The 21,384-nt window shown below is 39.2% G+C and overlaps 1 protein-coding gene across 2 annotated transcripts in view; it reads right to left on the bottom strand.

Annotated features, from left to right (window-relative positions):
- The window catches only part of galnt9 (polypeptide N-acetylgalactosaminyltransferase 9), a 184,756-nt gene that overhangs the window by 83,140 nt on the left and 80,232 nt on the right, over positions 1–21,384 (bottom strand). For both annotated transcript variants that reach the window (XM_055198580.2, XM_055198579.2), the window contains one exon: positions 9,120–9,286. In XM_055198580.2, coding sequence (XP_055054555.1) covers positions 9,120–9,286 — 167 coding nt within the window. The remainder of the gene's footprint in view (positions 1–9,119; positions 9,287–21,384) is intronic.

Here is a 21,384-nt window from a genome sequence, read left to right as displayed (position 1 = left end):
TTAGATTTTTTGTGGAAGGCCTTTTTTGTACAGCTGCGTCTATGCGGAAGGAATGGTTTGAAATAAGGGGGTCCACTGGGATGCCGGATTGAAGTAAAATGGATTGCCTGAATATTGTTGAGGATTTTGGTGGCTGCGGTAAATTTAGAAGCTGGGGGCCCTGTAGACACGAAACAGCGACCTTGATTAAACCGCCCTGAAACTTATTGAGGGAGCATTGTCGGTATACGCTAGGATATTCACAGGGAGAGAACCCAGAATGGTGTAAAACAGACAGACCATTCAGTTGTTTAAGGAAGGTCATCCATAACGGACCTCGTTGTGGCCTTAGCTGTTTAGGGAGATTTGATCTTCAAGCACGTAAACGATAACATAAGATAGAGGACATGCGGGATGAAAGGGTGGCCTTGCGGGATTATGCATAATACAACACAACGCATAATGTGGCCGAGTAGCGATAGCGGCTTGCATTTAGAACCATTTGGATTGTTTAAAAGTGTGGATGCGACCAGAATTATCCTGTCAATTTTATCTTTGGGTAGTGAGACTTGGAATTTTTACTGTTTAAAATGATGCCCAGAAATTCGATGGACATGGCTGGACCCCTGGTTTTATCTTGAGCGATTGGAATATCGAGCTCAGTGAAAACCCTTTGAATTGTGAGAAGGTCATATTAAGAAGTCATATTGCAGGTGAAAGACGTAAGGAATTGCATAGTTGTTAAAGCGAATCCAGAAAATTGCTTCTGGTAGCATATCAGAAATCTTAGGCTGCTTTGCTACTAAAATACATTAACAGTACCAACGTATGTAACTTTAAATGCAGAAGTGATGTCCATTTTGCCGGTTGAGCGTTGAACTGGCGTTTTTGATCAGTTATAACTTGGTCAATGCCCTGATAGTGAAGAGAATTTCTTTGATGGCGTTTAACAGAAACCATGTCACTGCGATTTAAAATACAATCTGTATGAGATGACAGTAAATGCGTGTGCATATACTATAGCGCTTAGCCAGTGTTGGGGACAAGTAGCGACGCTACTAACTTAACTACATGTTTTCTGTAGTTGGACGGTAGTTTAGATACTTTTAAAACGGTTTAGCTTTAGCAGTAGTGAAAAACATCTGCCAAGTAGCAGTGACCAAATGCAACATTTGTGTTGTGGTTCCACAATAACTTTTTGCACTGAGTGCCGCAGTGTCTTTTTGTAGATAACAAATTTAGGTTGTTCATTACTGCTCTATTGTTACGTCACGCGGCTTTGCGGAGATCATCAGATAATTACGTACAGAAAGTGCAGAAGTAAAGTCGACAGTCATATTATATTGTCCGTGGTAGAAGTGAGGCATGACGGCAGAATCTAAAGATGTAAAGATGAATTGCCCATGGCCATATTTGTTCAAGTTCATGTCTTTTTAAGAAACACAGTAAAGCAAACATGTTCGTAAGTAAATTGTGCAAACTAAAACATTTGTCTGTCTGCGTCAAAAACTTCAGGTAGCCTACATGCGAGTGAGTAATCACCGTTTTAAATTAATCCTCCTGTTTAATACATGTTAACGTTATGTTTTAATAAACGCTGTTGAATATAACTGTCTATAGCAATACGATTGTCTATAAATTTTAAGTTAAATGTTGACTTACATTTTGCCCATCGGTAATCTCTTCAATTCAAGGATAAACAGCACGGCAGCTTACTGTTGTCGAACATGTACTATTCGGAGTGCCCATGCTTATTTTAGCTTGTCGGATGCGTCCGAAGGAAACTGTTCTGGATACAGTCTACCGGTGGCTTGGTAACCGTTGTATCAGTATGTGTGCTGTCAGGAACGTGCATACTCATTAACAACACGGTCTCAGTTCAGTGTAATGTTGAAGTAACTGGGAGCTGTAATGAAAGGTCTGTATGGTAAATAGATTATGCAGTGGAATATTGTCTTATTTTGAGTCAGAGTGACTGTTAAGCACACCTGAAATCGAGTAACGTTAGATCATGCTGTTTGGAGACGCCATTGTTTTAAAAATGATTCAGTCCAATTTGGAGGAATGGTTCGACCTGTTCGCTTTAAACAAATCGTTCTCTTGAACTTAACTTTTTAAGCATGCATCATTAATTGTCACGAAAGGCTTTTTGTCTTTCAGCGTCACTGGGTTTAAACGCTGCTCGAGACTGGGCAATAAATACAGATGCTTTTTCGAAGCTTCAAATCAGTTACAGTAAATTAATTGTTTTGACAAAAAGATTCACCATTTCGACAAACTCGAAACACCTAAATATGGCGCCACCTGCTGGTGAAAACGTTGTAAAAGTGACGAGATTTTAGTCCAAACCTTTACACGTCATACACATCATTGCAAATATTTTCTAAAAATATGTTTAAGAAAAGATGTATTTAACTTAAACAAAAACGCATAACTTTACTTGGTGGCTTAAAAAGATCATTAAAACGAACTCCCCTTTAATTATGCACATGTTGGTCATTAAATCTGTCTATAAAGCTGTCATGCGAAGCCGGGAGCGCACCGGGCTACCGCCACTTGACCGAGCCCGAGACTGCCTGAGGGAGGTGGCCTGAGCTCGATTGCAATAGAACTGTGGCACAGTCTGAGCGAACACAAGTATCTCGGAACCGAGCGCGCAACCCGTCCGGGAAGCAAAGCAAGCTGCGCATGCGCCTTGGTCGATGACATTGATCATAAGTTTTCACAACGCATGATCACCATGCCAACTGAGAAACTCTGCATTCAAAAACAGATGCGCAGCCGTCGCTCCCCCGGCCTGCATGAGAACAAAAAACTTATTATACGAGCGCAATGGTGATGACGCGAGACTGCTCAAGTGAACCGGGGTTTGATTTACTCGAGTGACGGTAAAACCAGACCGATGCTGCGGGGGGCGCCGGTATTCAAATACGGTCGCAGTCAGGATCGGACCGCAGCAAGCAAGCCTAGTACCCCAAGAAAAAGCAGGTAGCGGAGGCAGCCTTACGCTTGTGGGGAGAGGGTGGAAGAAGGGAGGTGAGGAAGAAAATAAGGCGTCCGGGCCTGTGACGGTAGCGGAGGCAGCCTCGCGCTACAGTCGGGCCACGGACAGAGGAGAGAATTAGATACAGATAGAGAAGCTTGTGCTGGCTGAGTCTGTGCCACTGATAGAGGCATGCTCACGCAGAGTAAAGGAAAGCTGTGGTGAGGGGTTCAGTGGAAATTTAGAGTTAATTCCCCTTTTTCCTTGTCATGGATTCAGCCACTGCCAGGCCCTCCGGCCATGCTAAAAACTATCGAAGAACGTAGGTGAGTTGGCTGCATGTCCACTGATGCCGATCAGGTGGACGCCTGATTGCTGATTGTTGACAGCTGGTCGTAATTACTAGATCGATTGGCAGATTATTTGAACGTGCTCCTCTCTAACTTTGTTAATAAAACATCATGTGTAAACAGCCCCTTTAACTAAACATTTTGCCTCCAATCATGTTTTATCTAAAGTTAGCATACTAATTTACCAAGGATACAACAGTGTCAGTGAAAAGTATGCTTAAAATGAGACATATGATATGTGTGAATATTTTATTTATGCATCTTCAGCTTCACGCCAGCAAGCTTTAATTTTATAATATTTTACTGTGTGTATGTAGTCAGTCAGATATGCCAAACAGTTTGCAAAACAACTGCATAAAAGTAAAACTAAAGATTTCTGTGGCGCCGTACTGTAGATCAGAGTAAATAAATCTACTTGAATCTCCCGCAGTCCTTCAGTCTTAGAGCCATCCGTCGTCATTCAATAAGAACTCTGGGAGGTAAACAAATGGAGTGCAAGGAGAGCGCACACGCTTTAAGAAACACACACACGCACGCACGCACACACACACAAGCACACACACACACACACACACACACACACACACACACACGCACACGCACACGCACACACTCTTTCTCTCTCTCTCTCAGTGAAGATAGATGAGTGTTTGGTCTCTATCCTGCAGGTTGCGGAGTGTTCTAGTTTCTAAAGGTAGAGGAATATAAAGAACGGAGAAGTCTTAAAATCGCAGATGCCCTCCGCTCTCATTCATCAGTCTAGGAGAATTAAAAGCCCAAAAATGAAATTTCTTTCATCATTAACTCACTTTATGTCGTTTCAAAGCTGCATGACTTTCTTATTTTGCAGAAAACAAAAATAGATATTTTGAAGAACGCTGGTAACCAGGGCTTGAAATTAACACCCGCCAACACCTGGGTAAAAATCAGCTGTGGCAGGTAACTTGTCAAATCAATAGCCAATTTGGCAGGTTGCTTTTTATAACTTGTGTTTAGTTGTCAATTTCTTGAAGCTCATGTATGCCAAATACTCAAATATAAATACAGCATTATTGTACAGCATCTGCGCATCTCTGGCTTACTTGAACACACCGGTCACTAGGCATTAACCAATGGCGCAATAGACTCGAACATAAAAATGTGCTGATACTTAGCTGGGGTAAAAATCCCAGCATAAAAAGTAAAGTCACCCCTAACAACAAGAGCAGATGTTTTAATACCACTGGGCATGAATGGCTTGTCTATGACTCCACAAATCAGAAAATGCATAGTAAGGACTGGAGGAAAAAGTGCGTGAGGAAAAATGCATTGGAAAAGTTTGTTTTGATGCTTTGTTTGAGGTTCATTGTACTGTGTTAATTTGCTTATCTACAGTAAAAGACATTTTTGGTGAAAAGGACAAGGATAAAAGGAAGGAAGGAAGGAAGGAGATGGCAGGATGACAGAATTTAGTTTGAATAATTTAAAATTTAGATTTTATAATAATAATAATGATAAAAAATATATAATAAATGTTTAGAAATAAAGTTTTGACATAGTGACATAATTTTTTTTTGCTAGCAGAAGTTCTGAATGGCTGGTAACTTAAAAATGTAGCTGCAAAAATTGTCTGGGGAGTGAATTTTTTTTCTTAAACCCTGCTGGTAACCAAACAACACTGGCCCACATTGACTTCCACTGTATGTACACAAAACCATTGAGAAATTTCTCAAAATATCTAATTTCTTATTATAGCAATATTTCTTATATGTTACACAGAAGAAAGAATCATATTCAGGTTTTAAATGGCACAATGTTGAATAAATGTTGTCAGATTTTTTTGTATGTGTGTTCAGCATTAGCATTTAGCGTTTTAGTCGTAAAACTAAAAAACTGGGATAGTTCACTGAAAAATACAAAGTCTGTAATCGTTTACTTCCCCTTATGTAGTTCTAAACCTGAGTTTCTTTATTTGGTTGAACACAATTTTTATTTTGATAAATAATGGTAACTACAACGTTGATGGTACCCTTTAACTTAGTAGAAAAAAACAAATACTATGAAAGTCAACGGTACCGTCAATCTTTCCCAGACCGCACACTACAACGGGCTGGATCCGCGCCAAAGTCATCTGCTCTTTGGGTACCATAATTTATCAAAACAGTGTGTTCCATACATTCATTTTTTTGTTGCTGCCCACACAAAATCAAAAATGACCGCCACAAATAGATTTTTGCACTAAGCGGATGCGGAGCCCAGCGCAAAGTTACAAAAATGCCATAAACAACACCACACGCACACTGCGGACGTGTGCACTGACTGCGTGTGCCTGTGTTTGAGCCAACCTCCGCATCCAAAAATGACCGACCTGATCGCATATTAGTTACCCATTACTCACTAATCCCCCATCGGATTTGCCGTCACAAATAAACGGTACTGTAATCTGTGGGAACCCTGCAAAATATCTTCTTTTGTTTTTAAAGCGTCCATAACACGTGTTGTTTCTGCGTATCTGATGTTAATCTGGAGTATCTGGAGTAGAGATATCCTTCATATCTCCAAAGAGTCTTTAGTTTTATCAGACAGAAAAGACAGATTAGTTTTATCGAGTCTTTCCGATAACGTACAAAAAAATTTGAAAGGAGGAGTTACTTGCTGCGGGAGGAGCGAGTCCGAGTCAACACTTTAAACAACGCTGACTGGATAACTTTTGATTCACTACATGTTCGTTTACATTACTTGCACTTACGCACCTATTTCCAACATTACACAGAAGTCTTACTTACCGCGTGCAACTCATGACCCGGTTGTGACTTTTCAATGAAATCCAGCGTTAAACAAACACACGCTAAACTCGGCTGTTACCCCGGATAAACAAACTATAACCATTGTTTCCATAAGGCTACTGGACAGCTATGAGACTGAAGTAAAGAATAATTTTAATACCTTTATCAAATCAATAAAAAACAAATATACATTCATCATGAGTGAAATCTTAACCCTAAAAACTAAGAAAAATTGAACATTACAAAATATTTTGAAAAATGCATGCTGGTCCTGTTTAATGAGCTGTGGAAAAGAAATTGCTTTGCTTGATTTAATCAACATTTTTCTATATACATCAAGAACCTAGGTTTGATATACAACCAGACACAATAACTTGTGAAAGCCGCATATGAAACTGGAAAATAATTAAATTTAATCAATGAAATCTAGGTTCCTCATGGATACACACGCGTGCTAGCTTGACAACGAAGCTCAAAACTCTGACTATGCATACTGAATTAGATTTACAGTGTATTGGGAACAAAGCCAGAGGTCATTTACTACTTGGATCCTCGCACAGGGGAACATCCTTGAAAACTATTAAATAAACTTTGTCTAAATCACCTGCATTTCTTTTTATTTGATTTGAAATCCATTATTATCCGTTTATAGGCAATGCCTAAATGAATTGAATTTCAAGAACGGAATACTCGACTGTGTCTGCTGAGATGAGAAAACCAGACGCATCGTCCCTTAATAATATTCGCAAGGTGAGAATAAACGTTACCCCGCGTAACAGGATTCAACTGAGATTAATCCGGAGTGACAAGGATGAAGGAATGAGAGAAAAGGACGCTAAAAAACCTTATTGGCTCGGCGAATAGCGTAACGTGAGAATGGCACTCTATTATTGTCTTCACAATGGACACGAGACTTGGAGAGACAGAGACATGCTCAATAAGGTCAATTCATTATTCAAGTGGCGAGAGCATCCCTACCTCCAGTCATTCTTTGGGGTGCGAATGCTAAACAAGAAAAGACAAGCTACAGCGCAAAGAAAAGGTCAAGTAGGCAACCTTTGCGTGTTTACAGTTTAATGTCAAGCTAGAGAAACTGAAACATCAGCAGGAAATATGCATCTGAAATTAGAAATGGTTGAGTATTGTAGATAACATCAAATTGGGAAAATAGCTGTAATGCCAGTCACGTTTTCCACATCTCAGCAAGCAGCAGCTGTTATTTCAAAGTCCAGGTTAACTATAGACCCGGTATAGTCCGGCTACAGTAACCAATTTCTAGCCAAAATAAACTTGAATTTGGTAACATGTCGTTTTTGGGCTATGTTAAGACGTCTATTAACTCTTTCCCAACAAGCATTTATATAAAAAGTTGCCAGCCAGCACCATTTTATGATTTTCACAAAAGTTAGTGTTTTATAAGTTGAGTAAGAGTGCCACGTAGTGGATAATAGCGAAATATGGATTGCCCTAAAAACTCGTCATTGGTAGGGAAGTGTTTTCTCTTAATTGACTAAATAACTCGTCAATGGCGGGGAAAGAGTTTAATTTTCACAGCCAGCCCGAATATTGCTGAAATTGAATTTTTTTAGCCTAGACATCTGGGCTGTGTTTGAATGGCTATTAGATGTCTTTTAAATAAAAAAAAATGCTTGCTGGTATTGCTCTGCCCTGCACGTTGCTTTTGTTCGATTCACGTTTTTGCATTTCCTTTGGTGTGTAAGTGTGTATTAGTACATGTTAACGATATGCAAAAGGTACAAACTCCAAAGTCAACAATGACGCGAGTTATCGTCTACAGCGTAAATCTCTCTTCTTGGACTACATCAAACACACGGATTGTAGGCAAACGTTTACTTCCTTGGATTGGTGATGTAGACAAGACCGACATTGTCATAATTCCTCCCGCTTGGACTCACAGCCTGTAGGTTAACTCCTGTTAGCATTGCATTGTGAGCAAATCTTTCAAACATGGTAAGGAGCGTCACATTTCCGGCTGACGTCAGAGGTATTCAGGCCAATCACAACGTACAGATTAGCTAGCCAATCAGGGACACAGAGCTTTTCAAATCCGTGCGTTTCAGGAAGAGACTGAAATCTGGAGCTACAAAAATGTACAGTATCTGGAAAATAATGTTTTTTAACCATAAACCACCCGAAAACATTGTATTATACCAAATACACAAAATAACGTTGTTTTTTAGCAATGAAATAGGTGCTCTTTAAATGCAAAATAGATACTGGTGTTGACACTTGCTTAGTTAGTTCTCAAGGTTTTGGGCCTATCGTTGTGTTGGAATCCTTGAATCCATAGTGGTTATCACCACTGATTTTTTTCAACTTTATGTTAAAAATTAAACAACTAAGAAAGATCCGAAATTCATTTAATGCATTCATTTTAGGGCTGTCAATTGATTAAAATATTTAATCTAAATTAATCGCATGATTGTCATGAGTTGACTTGTGATTAATCGCAACTTAATCCAGTGGAAAAGCCCCCAAAAGTAAGCTGACCCGACCCAAACCGTGGGGTCCTATGCAATGGAAAAGCGCTGTTAGTGTGCTAAGAATGATAACTATTATTAACTACAAATTAATGGCTCCGCCTGTGAAACTGTCTATGTTTTGCTGCTTACCGTATGTCTCATGTTTGAACTAGACACACGTGACTGCCGCGTCCCGCTTGAAAGGGGTTTTAAAATATGTATTTAAAATGTAATAATAAATCATCATGCTGGCCGGATTGGACACCTTTGCGTGCCGTGTTCGGCCTGCGGGCCGTATGCTTGATACCCCTATACTAAGGGTTAACTCTGTTTCTTGAGTTTATTTATTTTATTTGTCTTTGAGTGCAGTCTTTAACCAAAAAATTCACAAAATATAAAGTCATAAGAATAAAATGAATGGTAGCTCAGACAAAACACAAACCAAACAAATTTAGCAGCAGTTATGTTTGTCTGGTGCATCGGATGAGTCAATGTTAAAAGATCAAATGCATAAAAATCAAATGACAGAAAAATAAAAATCAACAAAGTTTGTTCTTACCGCTGTCGCTATTGTCATCGACCAGTATAATTTCTTTAAGCAGGTTTGTGGGGGTATGGTTGACCACGCTGTGTACGGACCGCAGGATGACAGAGAGAGCTTCATTCACAAAGATGAAGACCACAGAGATCTGAGGCAGGTCTTCAGGGTACGTCAGCTGCTTACACCTGAAAGAAGACAACAGTTCATTCAGTTTGCAACCAGTTTCAAGCCACACTATACAGTCTCGTATAAATGACTAATTTGTCAAGCAAAATTGACCCTATGTAATGTCCCAAGTACTGTGCACAAATTAGTACATGTTCATCTCATAGACTGTAAAAAAAGATGGACGACGCCCGTTCGCTCTCTTCCATTGGTGAAAAGTAAAGCCACCAGTGTCCTGATATGGCGATGACATCTTGGGTCTTGAGTCTGCGCAGTAGAGATTTCGGGACCAGTCCTGCGCAGTATGGAGCAGAAAGTAAAGCCGCGAAATCAAGGCCCCGCACTCGCAGACTGTGCATATCACACGATATCAAAGCTATCAATCATAACTTGACACCACCGTTTTTATATCATTAAATAACTAACAAAAAACATTGAATAACATGGGGCGGCAGGGTTTATGACCTATACTGGGACCAGTCACTGGGGGGCGTGCGTTGTTGGAAATGCGACGATGTGTGTTCGTAAACGCAATAGATATCCTACATCCATACTAAACCTCTAATGTATGTTTTGTCATGGCTTTCCTTGACAATAATATTTAAATTACCCTGAGCTACAGTGATTGTAACAGCATAACAGCTGGATTTTTCCAGCATTTAATTTTTTACTGGTCACAAAACACATTTTTGTCCCACCAAAGCATAATTTAATCATTTAATGTGATGTTGATTATTGCGAGAGAGGAGTACACGCAAAAAGCCCTGCACGTCCCTGTCTCCAAACTAGCGCTGTCTGTGCTCTCTCTCTCTCTCCCTCCCGCATATTAATAAAAACAAAAGAGTTTTTTTACTTGCCGAGATTGTTTTTTGTGTATGTGTCTGTCAACACATGAGAGAAAACTGAATTTAGTGTGCGTGGATTGCAGCTCTCTCACTCAATCCATAGCTCTAATGCTGGAGCTTTATTTTGTCATAGCAATCTTTGAGTTTTACGGGCCAAATTTTTTTTTTTCTCTCGTGGGCCGGATGTGGCCCACCATCTGCCTATTAAGGAACCCTGCTTTACACTAAAGCTGTTCATGGTTGTCTTTATATATATTTATAAGTTTATAAAATGTGACCTTTATGGACATCGCTACTTTATGGATGTCATAAAGTACTGTTGGTTAAAAATAATCACAGAATTGTTTTAAAAGCTTCACTGTGCTTACTGTGGTTTTTGACCGTATGCAGGGTTAACACCCTAATCTAAAGAAGAACCAGGCCGAGACACCATGCGTCATTACCCAACTGATCTCGAGTAGCTGCAAGCAGAGATGAATAAAATATTAAACACCCATGTGAGCTGAATTCTGTACCTTAGCTGAAAAAGAAATGGACTCGCTCTGTTTCCCCCGATCAGGTCAACCCGCCATGGTAACCAGGTTTATATATGGCTTCAGTGTTGCTATATTTCTTAAGTACAAGAGAATTACAGGACAGCTTGCCTCAATTATACTGCACTGCCATACCTTACAGACCCCTGAGGGGAATTTGTGCACATATAAAAGGGAAAGACGATATCTTTCTCTATACCATGTGCAGGATTCAAACCCTTCTGGACTTCAAAGTCAACACCTTAACCATAGATATCACAGAATCACCCAGAAGCTTACGATCATGACAACACAAACTCAACCTGCTAACATTTAAAGTCCCCCTGTAATTGATAATTATATATAATTACATATTTAAACAGATTGGCCTGTCAGTTCATGCCTTAGAATAGCTTAAAAATATAACTCTACATCCTCGTTTCATGTAGTATACGTTGAGCCAGCTTGACTTCCTGATCCATTCGGTCAACATGTTGATGTAATTAGTTACAAATTGCTTGTATTTTAAAAAACAATTTTTTTTTTAAGTTATATTTGTTGGTCAGTTTTGCCTTGTATTTAACAGTGAGTTTTAATAGAGGTCAGGAAAGTACAGGGAGGAGAGAGTATGAAATTTGCAAATGACGAGCCGGGAACCAAACTCGGGTCGCCGAAAGTGTGAAAGCACCACATGTTGGAGCGCTGCCCACTACACCATCAGCTTCGACACATAAGCGTTTTTAACCGTGTTTTTAAGACTGTGTTTGGTAAGTTTTAAGGAGACAATAAGGAGATTCAGAAATGGTGTTGACTGTAATGGTGTTGACAGACGAGTTTGCACAAACTACATTAAAAACTTCATTTTTACCACAGGGGGCTTTAAATATATTAAGAATAAAAATTTAAGATTCCATGATATGCTATGAAAAGCCACAGATAATGGTACAAAAACTGTCATGAAGCCTGTACACTTTCAAAAAGTACCCTAAAATCAAAGGTACATATTGGTAAATCAAAGATACACAATAGTACCTCAAAGTCTTCTCGGGTCCAAAGAAAAAACCCAACCCGAACTGACTCAAATCACTTTTTACCCAAACCCGACAAGCATAAATCTTGTTTTTTTTAAAGAAAGAGCCCACACCAGGCAAACCTGACAATTAAATCCGAATCCGGCCCAAACCAGTGGCAATTTGGACTAGAATGTAAACGGCACCGACTTACAGGGACCAGTCAGACAGAAGGAACCCTGTTGGCCTCACATCCAATTTGGCCCGCTGCTCCATTTATTTACCTTTGTTATCAACGACACAAAGGTAACGGCTAAAATGTGCATTCAAAATTGATTGCCAGGTCTGTCTCAAATAAAAAAATTTACCTAGCGCCAGCCACACTATGTCGCAAACGCTCTTGGCAAACAGAGGGTTGGGGGGTTGGAAAAGAACTCGATGCACACACGCAAGATAGTCTGGGTTGCCGCTATTACTATACCTGACCCGAGTCTGAGGCACAAGTGAAACTTTTAGACCCAACCCCGCTCGGGTCTTTTCACAAAGACATTCTGGAAAATTTGCACCCTGGATTTTTCCGGGATCGTTTGATTTTTTGTTCATTCACACTGCCAATGATTTGCTGGAATCTGCAAGGTCCCCGAAAGACACGTGACCTGTTTAAAGTCCTGCACTTTCTTCTACGCAGCGTCTGAAGTTTGCATATTATTTATTATTTCTCTCTTCAGAAACCACTCGCGTGCATTTTTGTTTATGATAAGACTATAAAGTAGCGTGTGACGCGCCGTTCTATGCTGGTGAATGATCTCAGCTTCAGAGTGGATATTTGATATTTAATTTCTCATCGTGATTGTTAATATGCAATTAAAACCCTCGTTTTGAGGAGCTGAACGATATATCTTGTTGGGATGACGCGCGGGCATTTTTGTTTATTATAAGCTCAAATGAGCATGTGACGTGAAATTCTTTATGCTGCTGAATGATCTCCGCTTCAGTGCAAGTGACGAGCTAACTTATCTGATATCTGCGTCAGTCCAGTTTGCTGAAATTTCTTGTCATGAATGTTGATCTGCATGTAAATCTCTTGTTTTTAAGAGCTGAACCATAACTTTTGCTGTGATGACACGCCCATTACAGCATTGTTTCGGCTTCTTGTTCACACAAGGTTTTCCGGGTATCTTACTAGGTCCTCTTTCCGGCAACAATCCCAGAAGATTTACGGGACGTGTTTGCTTTCACACAGAAGCTTGTCTGGCAATTTTACGGATATTTTCTGGGACCAAAGGTCTGTGTGAATGGGGTTTAAGTGGACCTGTGAAGACCTCTACCTCAAAGGTACATATTGGTACATCAAAGATACATACTAGTACCTCAAAGATGGATAATTGTACATCAAAAGTACATATTGGCACCTAAAAGATACATATTTGCATTGATACCTAAAAAAGAACCTTTTAAAAGGGTACTGTCCCAGTGACAGCTTCTGTACCTTTATACTGACAGTGTACCCAGAGTATTTATTGTACATTTATGTTACGTTCATGCATTTGGCAGATGCTTTTATCCAAAGCGACTTACATTGTACTCAAACTCTGCACTTACAATGCTCTACCAACTGAGCTACAGGAACACGGGGACATAAGAATGCAAGCTGAAATGTTGCTGAAATGCCCCTCTCTATCACAGAGTTAGATGAAAATGGCAAAGTTTTATTAGAAGCATAAAAGATTTATGGAATAAATGTAACCCTGAAGCGATTCAAAAATGGGTCCAAACAACAGAGCAATAACATAGCCGTAAAATAACCCGACAAAATGAAGTCGTTTTGTATTATGTGCTTGACAAACCCGACAAGCACCTTAAAATGCCTTTTTAAGGAGGAAGGATGCATTTTACCATCAGTCTTATTTCCCACTGTAAACACTGACTGGTTCCTATGACAACCATAAGCATCCTTCTCTCTTCTCATGATCTCTAGGAAAACAGCACAGCTCCCAATGCGTATGGAAATAAAGTTCAGCTGTTTTAATATGGACGAAGACTATGGGTTTAGGGAATAGGTTAGATTTCATAAAATATGATTAGACAGAGATGTGGTTTGATATTGAGCCGTACCGAAGTTGTTTGCACACAAGAACGTATTTTGAACAAATGATTTATTAAATTATACAGAGCCAGGACAGTAAAAGCGTATGCGCATCGATATTGCATGAAAAACTCATTTAGAGCTTTGAGATAAACTGGCAATGCTATAGTGGCTGTATGTGCGGACAGTACAGCACAAACCATTCATTATTTTTCAATTACTGTAAGTGAATTTAGGGTTGACTTTGTCTCTATGAATATATTCAATTTTGATAATAGTGGTGTGGAATCAATATATGATGTTGGCCCTGGTCAATACATGATTACAACCACAGTAGCTGTATTGTGTAGAGTATTACAAACAAACAGAAACATACTACACGTTTTTTTTTTTCTTCAGACTCTATTTCTGAATGGCCTGATGCCGGGATTAATTTGAAGTGAAAGTATTTGTTGAACATATACTACATGCCGAGAGCATTCGTATAATATCATTATCTTATTTTGACAGAGGTGGCATATAGCGGATTTTGCACCTAAGCTCCTCAATTTCAAACCTATGGTCCACTAAAACAGTGTGTGGTGTACAATACCCGAAAGAAATTTATGCACGACCATACTGCACAACCTCTATAAATTATTTCCTGATCAGATTGAAGCAGATCCAGGTAAGCGAAAATTGTGCCTAGGCCAATTTATAAAATTAAAATCAGAAAAGTGCTTGTTTTCAACCCATGGTTGGGTAAACAAACAGACAAACCCTCCGATTGTGTTTAAAGGAAAACACCACTGTTTTTCAATATTTTATTATGTTCTTACCTCAACTTAGACGAATTAATACATACCTATCTTTATTCAATGCGTGCACTTAATCTTCATACAACGTGTCGTGACTGTGTTAGCATTTAGCCTAGCCCCAGTCATTCCTTAGGATCCAAACAGGGATGAATTTAGAAGCAACTAAACACTTCCACGTTTTCCCAATTTAAAGACTGTTACATGAGTAGTTACACGAGTAAGTATGGTGGTTTTATTTTGTGCCACCATACTAATGTAACTACTCATGTAACAGTCTTTAAATAGGGAAAACATAGAAGTGTTTGGCAGCTTTTTGCTGCGTTTACACCAGCCGCGGTAGAGGCATCAGGCGCGAGTGATTTCATTGTTAAGTCAACGTGAAGACGCGTTGATGCGCGTCTGGAGGTCTCGAGGCGCAAATGAGGTAAACGCGATTCCGCCTCATTTGCACGTCTAGTTCGCGCGAATGGAGCTAATTGAGCGCCTGGCGCAGTACACGCAAATGGTGCTTTTTGCGTTTGACGCGAATTAGCCGCTGACACCAGAGTTGAAAATTTTGAACTTTGGCGGATTTTCCCGCCGCCTTAACCAATCAGCCTCTATGTGTTTCTTATAGCATTTTTATCACGTTATGTTTAATAATTATTTAATATATTTAATAATATATTATAATTTATTTAGAATAAATGTTTTTTATACTGAAAAAGCAATAATATCACAATTTTCTATATTTCATAATTTGTTTTCATTTTCTATTATTTCTTTTTATTTCCGTATATCTTAGCTTATGTCTTCTTCCTGTTTGTTTTAAAATTATTATGTTTACATACTTAATAAATATATAAATATAGCCCCCCCCCCCCCCCCCCCCCCACACACACCATGTAAAGTTTTATATAAACAGGCCTTTTTAATTTGTGTGTAAACATAATACTTTTATAGTAGTTTAAGAACAAACCCGTAGGCTATAAATATAAGGAAGAAATAATAGAAAACAAGAAAATTATGAAGACATTACAGTATTGCTTTCTATGTACTTTAGCGATCCAGACTGTAAAAATAATTGATTTAGCAAAAAAGAACAATACATATACATTACATACATGCAAATCAGTAGCCAAGCTATTTAAACTTTTTTTTATTTAAAAAATAAATGAAATGTGATTAAAGCGCTAGAAACATTGCACTAAAGGGAAACATAGGGGAATCAGACTTCGACAGAACACCGGATCCATATCAATCAACATCAGCCATCTTGCAAACAGACAACCGCATAGCACTCGCCCCTCCCACAAAAAGCGGATTTTGCCTCTGACGTCCGTCAAATGCTTGCTTTTTCCGCGAGTCTACTTCACTTTAGACGCGTGAATGCATTCAAACTGTTCAAGTGGCAAACTAGGTGCGGAAGACGCGATTTTGACGCCTCAAACGCGGTTGGTGTAAACGCAGCATTAGGAATAAATGGGGCTAGGCTAAATACTAACACATTCACGACGCGCTGTACAAAGATTAAGTGCATGCATTGAATAAAGATAGGTATGTATTAATTTGTCTAAATTGAGGTAAAAACATAGTAAAATACTGAAAAACGATAGTGTTTTCTTTAAGACACCTTATGCTGGGTTGTTTGGTCAAATATGGACATTTTAAACCAACTGTTTGGTTTGTCCAACAATGGGTTGAAAACATCCAAGCATTTTCAGTACTGTAACACGTTGTGGTTAATGCTTCAGCAAATTGTACAATAATAAAGTATTTGCACTGGATAGTATAATGTTTTTTCTTGAGGTGCCAAGCATATGAAAGATATCCTCCAGCAGCCCACACCTTTAATATACAATAACTCTAATCCTAACATAACCATAATACATAACAGCTTAATACATAACAGCTTTGACATGTACATTTTTACTATTAGCACTGGTAGTTTGTGCTGCATATTTATTGCTCACATTATGTTTTTATTTATGTTTTAATACAGTGTTCCTACCACATGACAGATATCCCTATAAATATATGACGTCTTAAGACATCTCACTATAGTCTTTGTGACAGCCTTGGGTTCTGTAAACCACAAATACAATCTGAAGACGTCCCACCCTCTTCTGTGTGTCCCATATTAGGAAGGCGTCACTTTAAAGAGTCACTTTGTGGTTAAAGGGATACAGATGAGTTAAGATTGCTTACAGCAGCCTCAAATAACATGTATACACCTGTATATACTATCTGTTCCCTGGGATTCGAACCCATGACCTTTGCATTGCTTATGCAATGCTGTACCAGTTGGGATCAAAAAGGTTTTAAATTGTAAACTAGATTAAAAAAATAATAATAGCCAAACTCTAGAGTTTCTAAGTTTAGTTATACTATTTCTCAGGCCTGTTTCAAAGAAATATATATATTTTCTTTCCACTGATGTGTACCCACGCACCCAACCAATAATATTTCATGGCTCTGCCACCCTTAGAGAAAATCTTTTCAGCCAATCTTCTGGAGTAACAGCTTTCTGTTCCTCGTACCATTGCTTCATGATTGCACACACACACGCACGCACACACACAAACGCACGCACGCACGCACACACACACACACACACGCACACACACACACACACACACTCGCAGGTCTGAAAGAACCACATAGTTTTTGTGAGTCAGAGACGATGACGTTCAGTGTTTTGACAGCGGTGAGAGGCAGGCAGAGAACAGTACGGCTAAAATGATTCACTATTTACAAAGCTCAGTTTATGCAGACCATGCCTAAAACACATTTTATGAAATGGGGCGTGTTTGGCTTTGAACTCATTTTTACCTTTAACCTGTAAATGCAGAGTTATTTTCTTTATGTGGGCTGACATCCAATGCAAACTGATGTGACTCGTATCGGACACCTCATAAATCGTTAATAATAATATTAACATTGTGAATCAAGGTAAAGTAAGAAGAGTTTTAATACAGATTTTTTTATGCACTAGATCAATATTAGGTTAGATACAAGATTGATCGCAGCTTTCCAGAGACAGTTCCCTAAAAATAAAAATGCTGGATAACACTTTACAGTAAGATTGTATTTGTTAGTTGCTGCAAAATGAACTAACATGAACAATTGTACTGGCATTAAAGAGACACTCTTTTCTCTAAATATGCTCATTTTCCAGCTCCCATAGAGTTAAACATTTGATTTTTTTCAGTTTTGGAATCCATTTAGCTGATCTCCAGGTCTGGCGCTAGCACTTTTAGCATAGCTTAGCATAATCCATTGAATCTGATTAGACCATTAGCATTGCACTAAAAAATAACCAAAAAGTTTCAATATTTTTCCTATTTAAAATTTGACTCTTCTGTAGTTACATCGTGTACTAAGACAGACTACAAATTAAAAGTTGCGATTTTCTAGGCCGATATGGCTAGGAACTATACTCGCATTCTGACGTAACATGGCTGCAGTAGGCGCAATGATATTACGCAGTGCCTGAAAATAGTTATCTGCTTTTAAAAGTTACCAATGAGAATATTTTAAGGGGCACCTTTTAATTTTCCATCGGTCTTAGTACACGATGTAACTACAGAAGAGTCAATTTTAAAATAGGAAAAATATAGAAACTCTTTGGTTATTTTTGAGCACAATGCTAATGGTCAAATCAGATTCAATGCGAAGCTATGCTAAAAGTGGTACCGCCAGACCTGGAGATCAGCTGAATGGATTCCAAAACGATATGGTAGAAACATGGCGGCGCAAAATGGCGACTACCATGAAAGGGGACCCGTGGTGTCCGTATATAAAAACGACTCTTTCTAAAATAATTAAAACATAACAGTTCATTTTGTAAGGTCTTTATACACCACTGATAATATAGTTATGTATATTATATTGCATCCAAAAAGTTACACCGTGCACCTTTAACTAACATTAACAAAGATTAATAAATGCTGAAAACTATTGTTCAACATTAGTTCATGTTAGCTAATGCAGTGGTTCTCAAACTGGGGGCCGCGAGATGGTGCCAAGGGGGCCCCAGTTTTATGACATTTTATAAAATACATTAATTAATCATGAATTCTGTGTCCACAAAAAATAAGTCTGATAACCAACAACACTACTTTGTATAATTTATTATGTTTTTTTATTTAAATGTTACATTTTAGAACTGTTTTGTCATACATTTTCTTTGGGGGGGGTCTGCGAAGGAATGCAAGGGGAGGGGGTGCAAGCTGAAAAAGTTTGATAACCACTGAGCTAATGCATTTACTAATACAAATACAACGTTATTGTAAAGCATAAATGTTACAAGATGCTGTCATTGTTTTCTTACGCTCATGTCATTTTTAAACTCTTTTGAAACTCTGCATTTTTCATTTATTCGGTTTGGTTTTATTCCTCACATAAAGCTATTGTTTGGCATTTGAATTCCAGACTTCTGGAAATTGTGATAAATATTTTTTTGTTTTCCACAAGAGAACAATAAATGTAAAATAAGTAAATGATAGCAGATTCCTCATCTTTGAAAGAAACGCAGACATGGTGATAAAAATCAAAGATATGAATTTCTTTCATGTACTAAAGCAGTCCTAAAACAATGGCTAACATCCAGCCTACAAGCAAACAAAATATTATGACAGTTACAGTGGCAACCGAGCAAATATCATTCAAGGCTTTTTATAACACTGTATTTTCTGGAGACATTGCGACACAAGGGAGGTTTGATTGATCAGGCCATTAAAGCACTTCTTTCTCTTCCCAGCAGGTTGCTATTTTTCTAATGGCATTTTTCTTTTTTCTCGATTGTTCATGCAAAGACGTACAAACACAAAACTGATGCTGCCAGCAGTATTTTACTATAAAATGTGCATACATGCACAAGTTTTCAAAATAAATTCAAGTAAATCATTTTGCATATTATTAAAGCAGGTAAGCACAGCTGCGCTCAGGTGAAATAGCAAGCGTCACAACCTACACTGCAAATATTATACTCTTAATAAGCATCTTTATCTTGTTCCTATCTACACATGCTTATTAAAACATTTAAACATTTACTTTCCTAAATTACACAGCTTAGGAAATGAGTTTATTTATTTAGCATTTAGTGTTCATTTACGGCATTCCTGTAGCTCGGCGGTTACAGGATTGCATTAGCAGCACCAAGGTCATGGGTTTGATCTCCAGGCGACACACATACTAAAAAAATTTTACTTCAAAGCAATGTAATACATTTTAGATCAAAGCATCTGCCAAATGCACAAATGTAAATGGACAATTCAATGCAAAATTAATGTATTATGAAGTTTTAACCCAAGTTTTTAACTATACTGATATCTTATATGTTAATATTTAAATATTTTAAAGCATTTTTTCAATAGTTATGTGCAAATTGTTTGAAATGTCCCATCCATAATGCTATTTCATCCTCATAAATGTGGGTACAAATATATATATATATTTTCATACATATATATATATATATATATATGAGACGGTCTAGCCTTCTGAGGTTTGGTCTAGCCTTTGGAGGATCGGTCTAGTCTTTTGGAGGATCGGTCTAGCCTTCGGAGGTTCGGTCTAGCCTTCGGAGGATCGGTCTAGCCTTCTGAGGTTTGGTCTAGCCTTCGGAGGATCGGTCTAGCCTTCGGAGGATCTGTCTAGCCTTCGGAGGATCGGTCTAGCCTTCGGAGGTTCGGTGTAGCCTTCGGAGGATCGGTCTAGCCTTCGGAGGTTCGGTCTAGCCTTCAGAGGATCGGTGTAGCCTTCGGAAGATCGGTCTAGCCTTCGGAGGATCGGTCTAGCCTTCGGAGGATCGGTCTAGCCTTCGGAGGTTCGGTATAGCCTTCGGAGGATCGTCTAGCCTTCGGAGGATCGGTCTAGCCTTCGGAGGATCGGTCTAGCCTTCGGAGGTTCGGTCTAGCCTTCGGAGGTTCGGTATAGCCTTCGGAGGATCGGTCTAGCCTTCTGAGGATCGGTCTAGCCTTCGGAGGATCGGTCTAGCCTTCGGAGGATCGGTCTAGCCTTCGGAGGATCGGTCTAGCCTTCGGAGGTTCGGTCTAGCCTTTGGAGGTTCGGTGTAGCCTTCGGAGGTTCGGAGTAGCCTTCAGAGGATCGGTGTAGCTTTCGGAAGATCGGTCTAGCCTTCGGAGGATCGGTCTAGCCTTCGGAGGATCTGTCTAGCCTTCGGAGGATCGGTCTAGCCTTCGGAGGTTCGGTGTAGCCTTTGGAGGTTCGGTGTAGCCTTCGGAGGTTCGGAGTAGCCTTCAGAGGATCGGTGTAGCTTTCGGAAGATCGGTCTAGCCTTCGGAGGATCGGTCTAGCCTTCGGAGGTTCGGTCTAGCCTTCGGAGGTTCGGTATAGCCTTCGGAGGATCGGTCTAGCCTTCGGAGGATCGTCTAGCCTTCGGAGGATCGGTCTAGCCTTCGGAGGTTCGGTCTAGCCTTCCGAGGATCGGTCTAGCCTTCAGAAGATCTGTCTAGCCTTCGGTGGATCATTCCAGGCTTCGAAGGATCGGTCTAGCTGATGTAGACTAAACGTATTAATATACGCCTTTTTCTGGTAAATACACACTTTTATTTAATAGAGGTTTTAAATGTATATTTTAAAATATCCAACCAATATATTCAGCCATTACATGCGTGCAATGAATTTTTAGGATAGCCTACGCTGTGAAGGATCCATACGTTATATCGTTAGCAGTGCAAAGAAATAAGGTCTCATTTTAAGGCTTCATCTTAAGCAGCCTTCATATTAAGACGGCCTTACTAGCCTTTAGTCACGAAATCAGTCTTTAAATACTTCCGGCGAAGGTCCCATACTTGGAATTGGGACACAGCTTATATGAATGTATATGAAAAAATCCAATGATGTGTTTGTCAAAGTCAACTTC

This window comes from Misgurnus anguillicaudatus, chromosome 22 (assembly GCF_027580225.2).
Source record: "Misgurnus anguillicaudatus chromosome 22, ASM2758022v2, whole genome shotgun sequence".
In the NCBI taxonomy this organism is placed as follows: Eukaryota; Metazoa; Chordata; class Actinopteri; order Cypriniformes; family Cobitidae; genus Misgurnus; species Misgurnus anguillicaudatus.
This window is presented reverse-complemented; position numbering and strand designations above follow the sequence as displayed.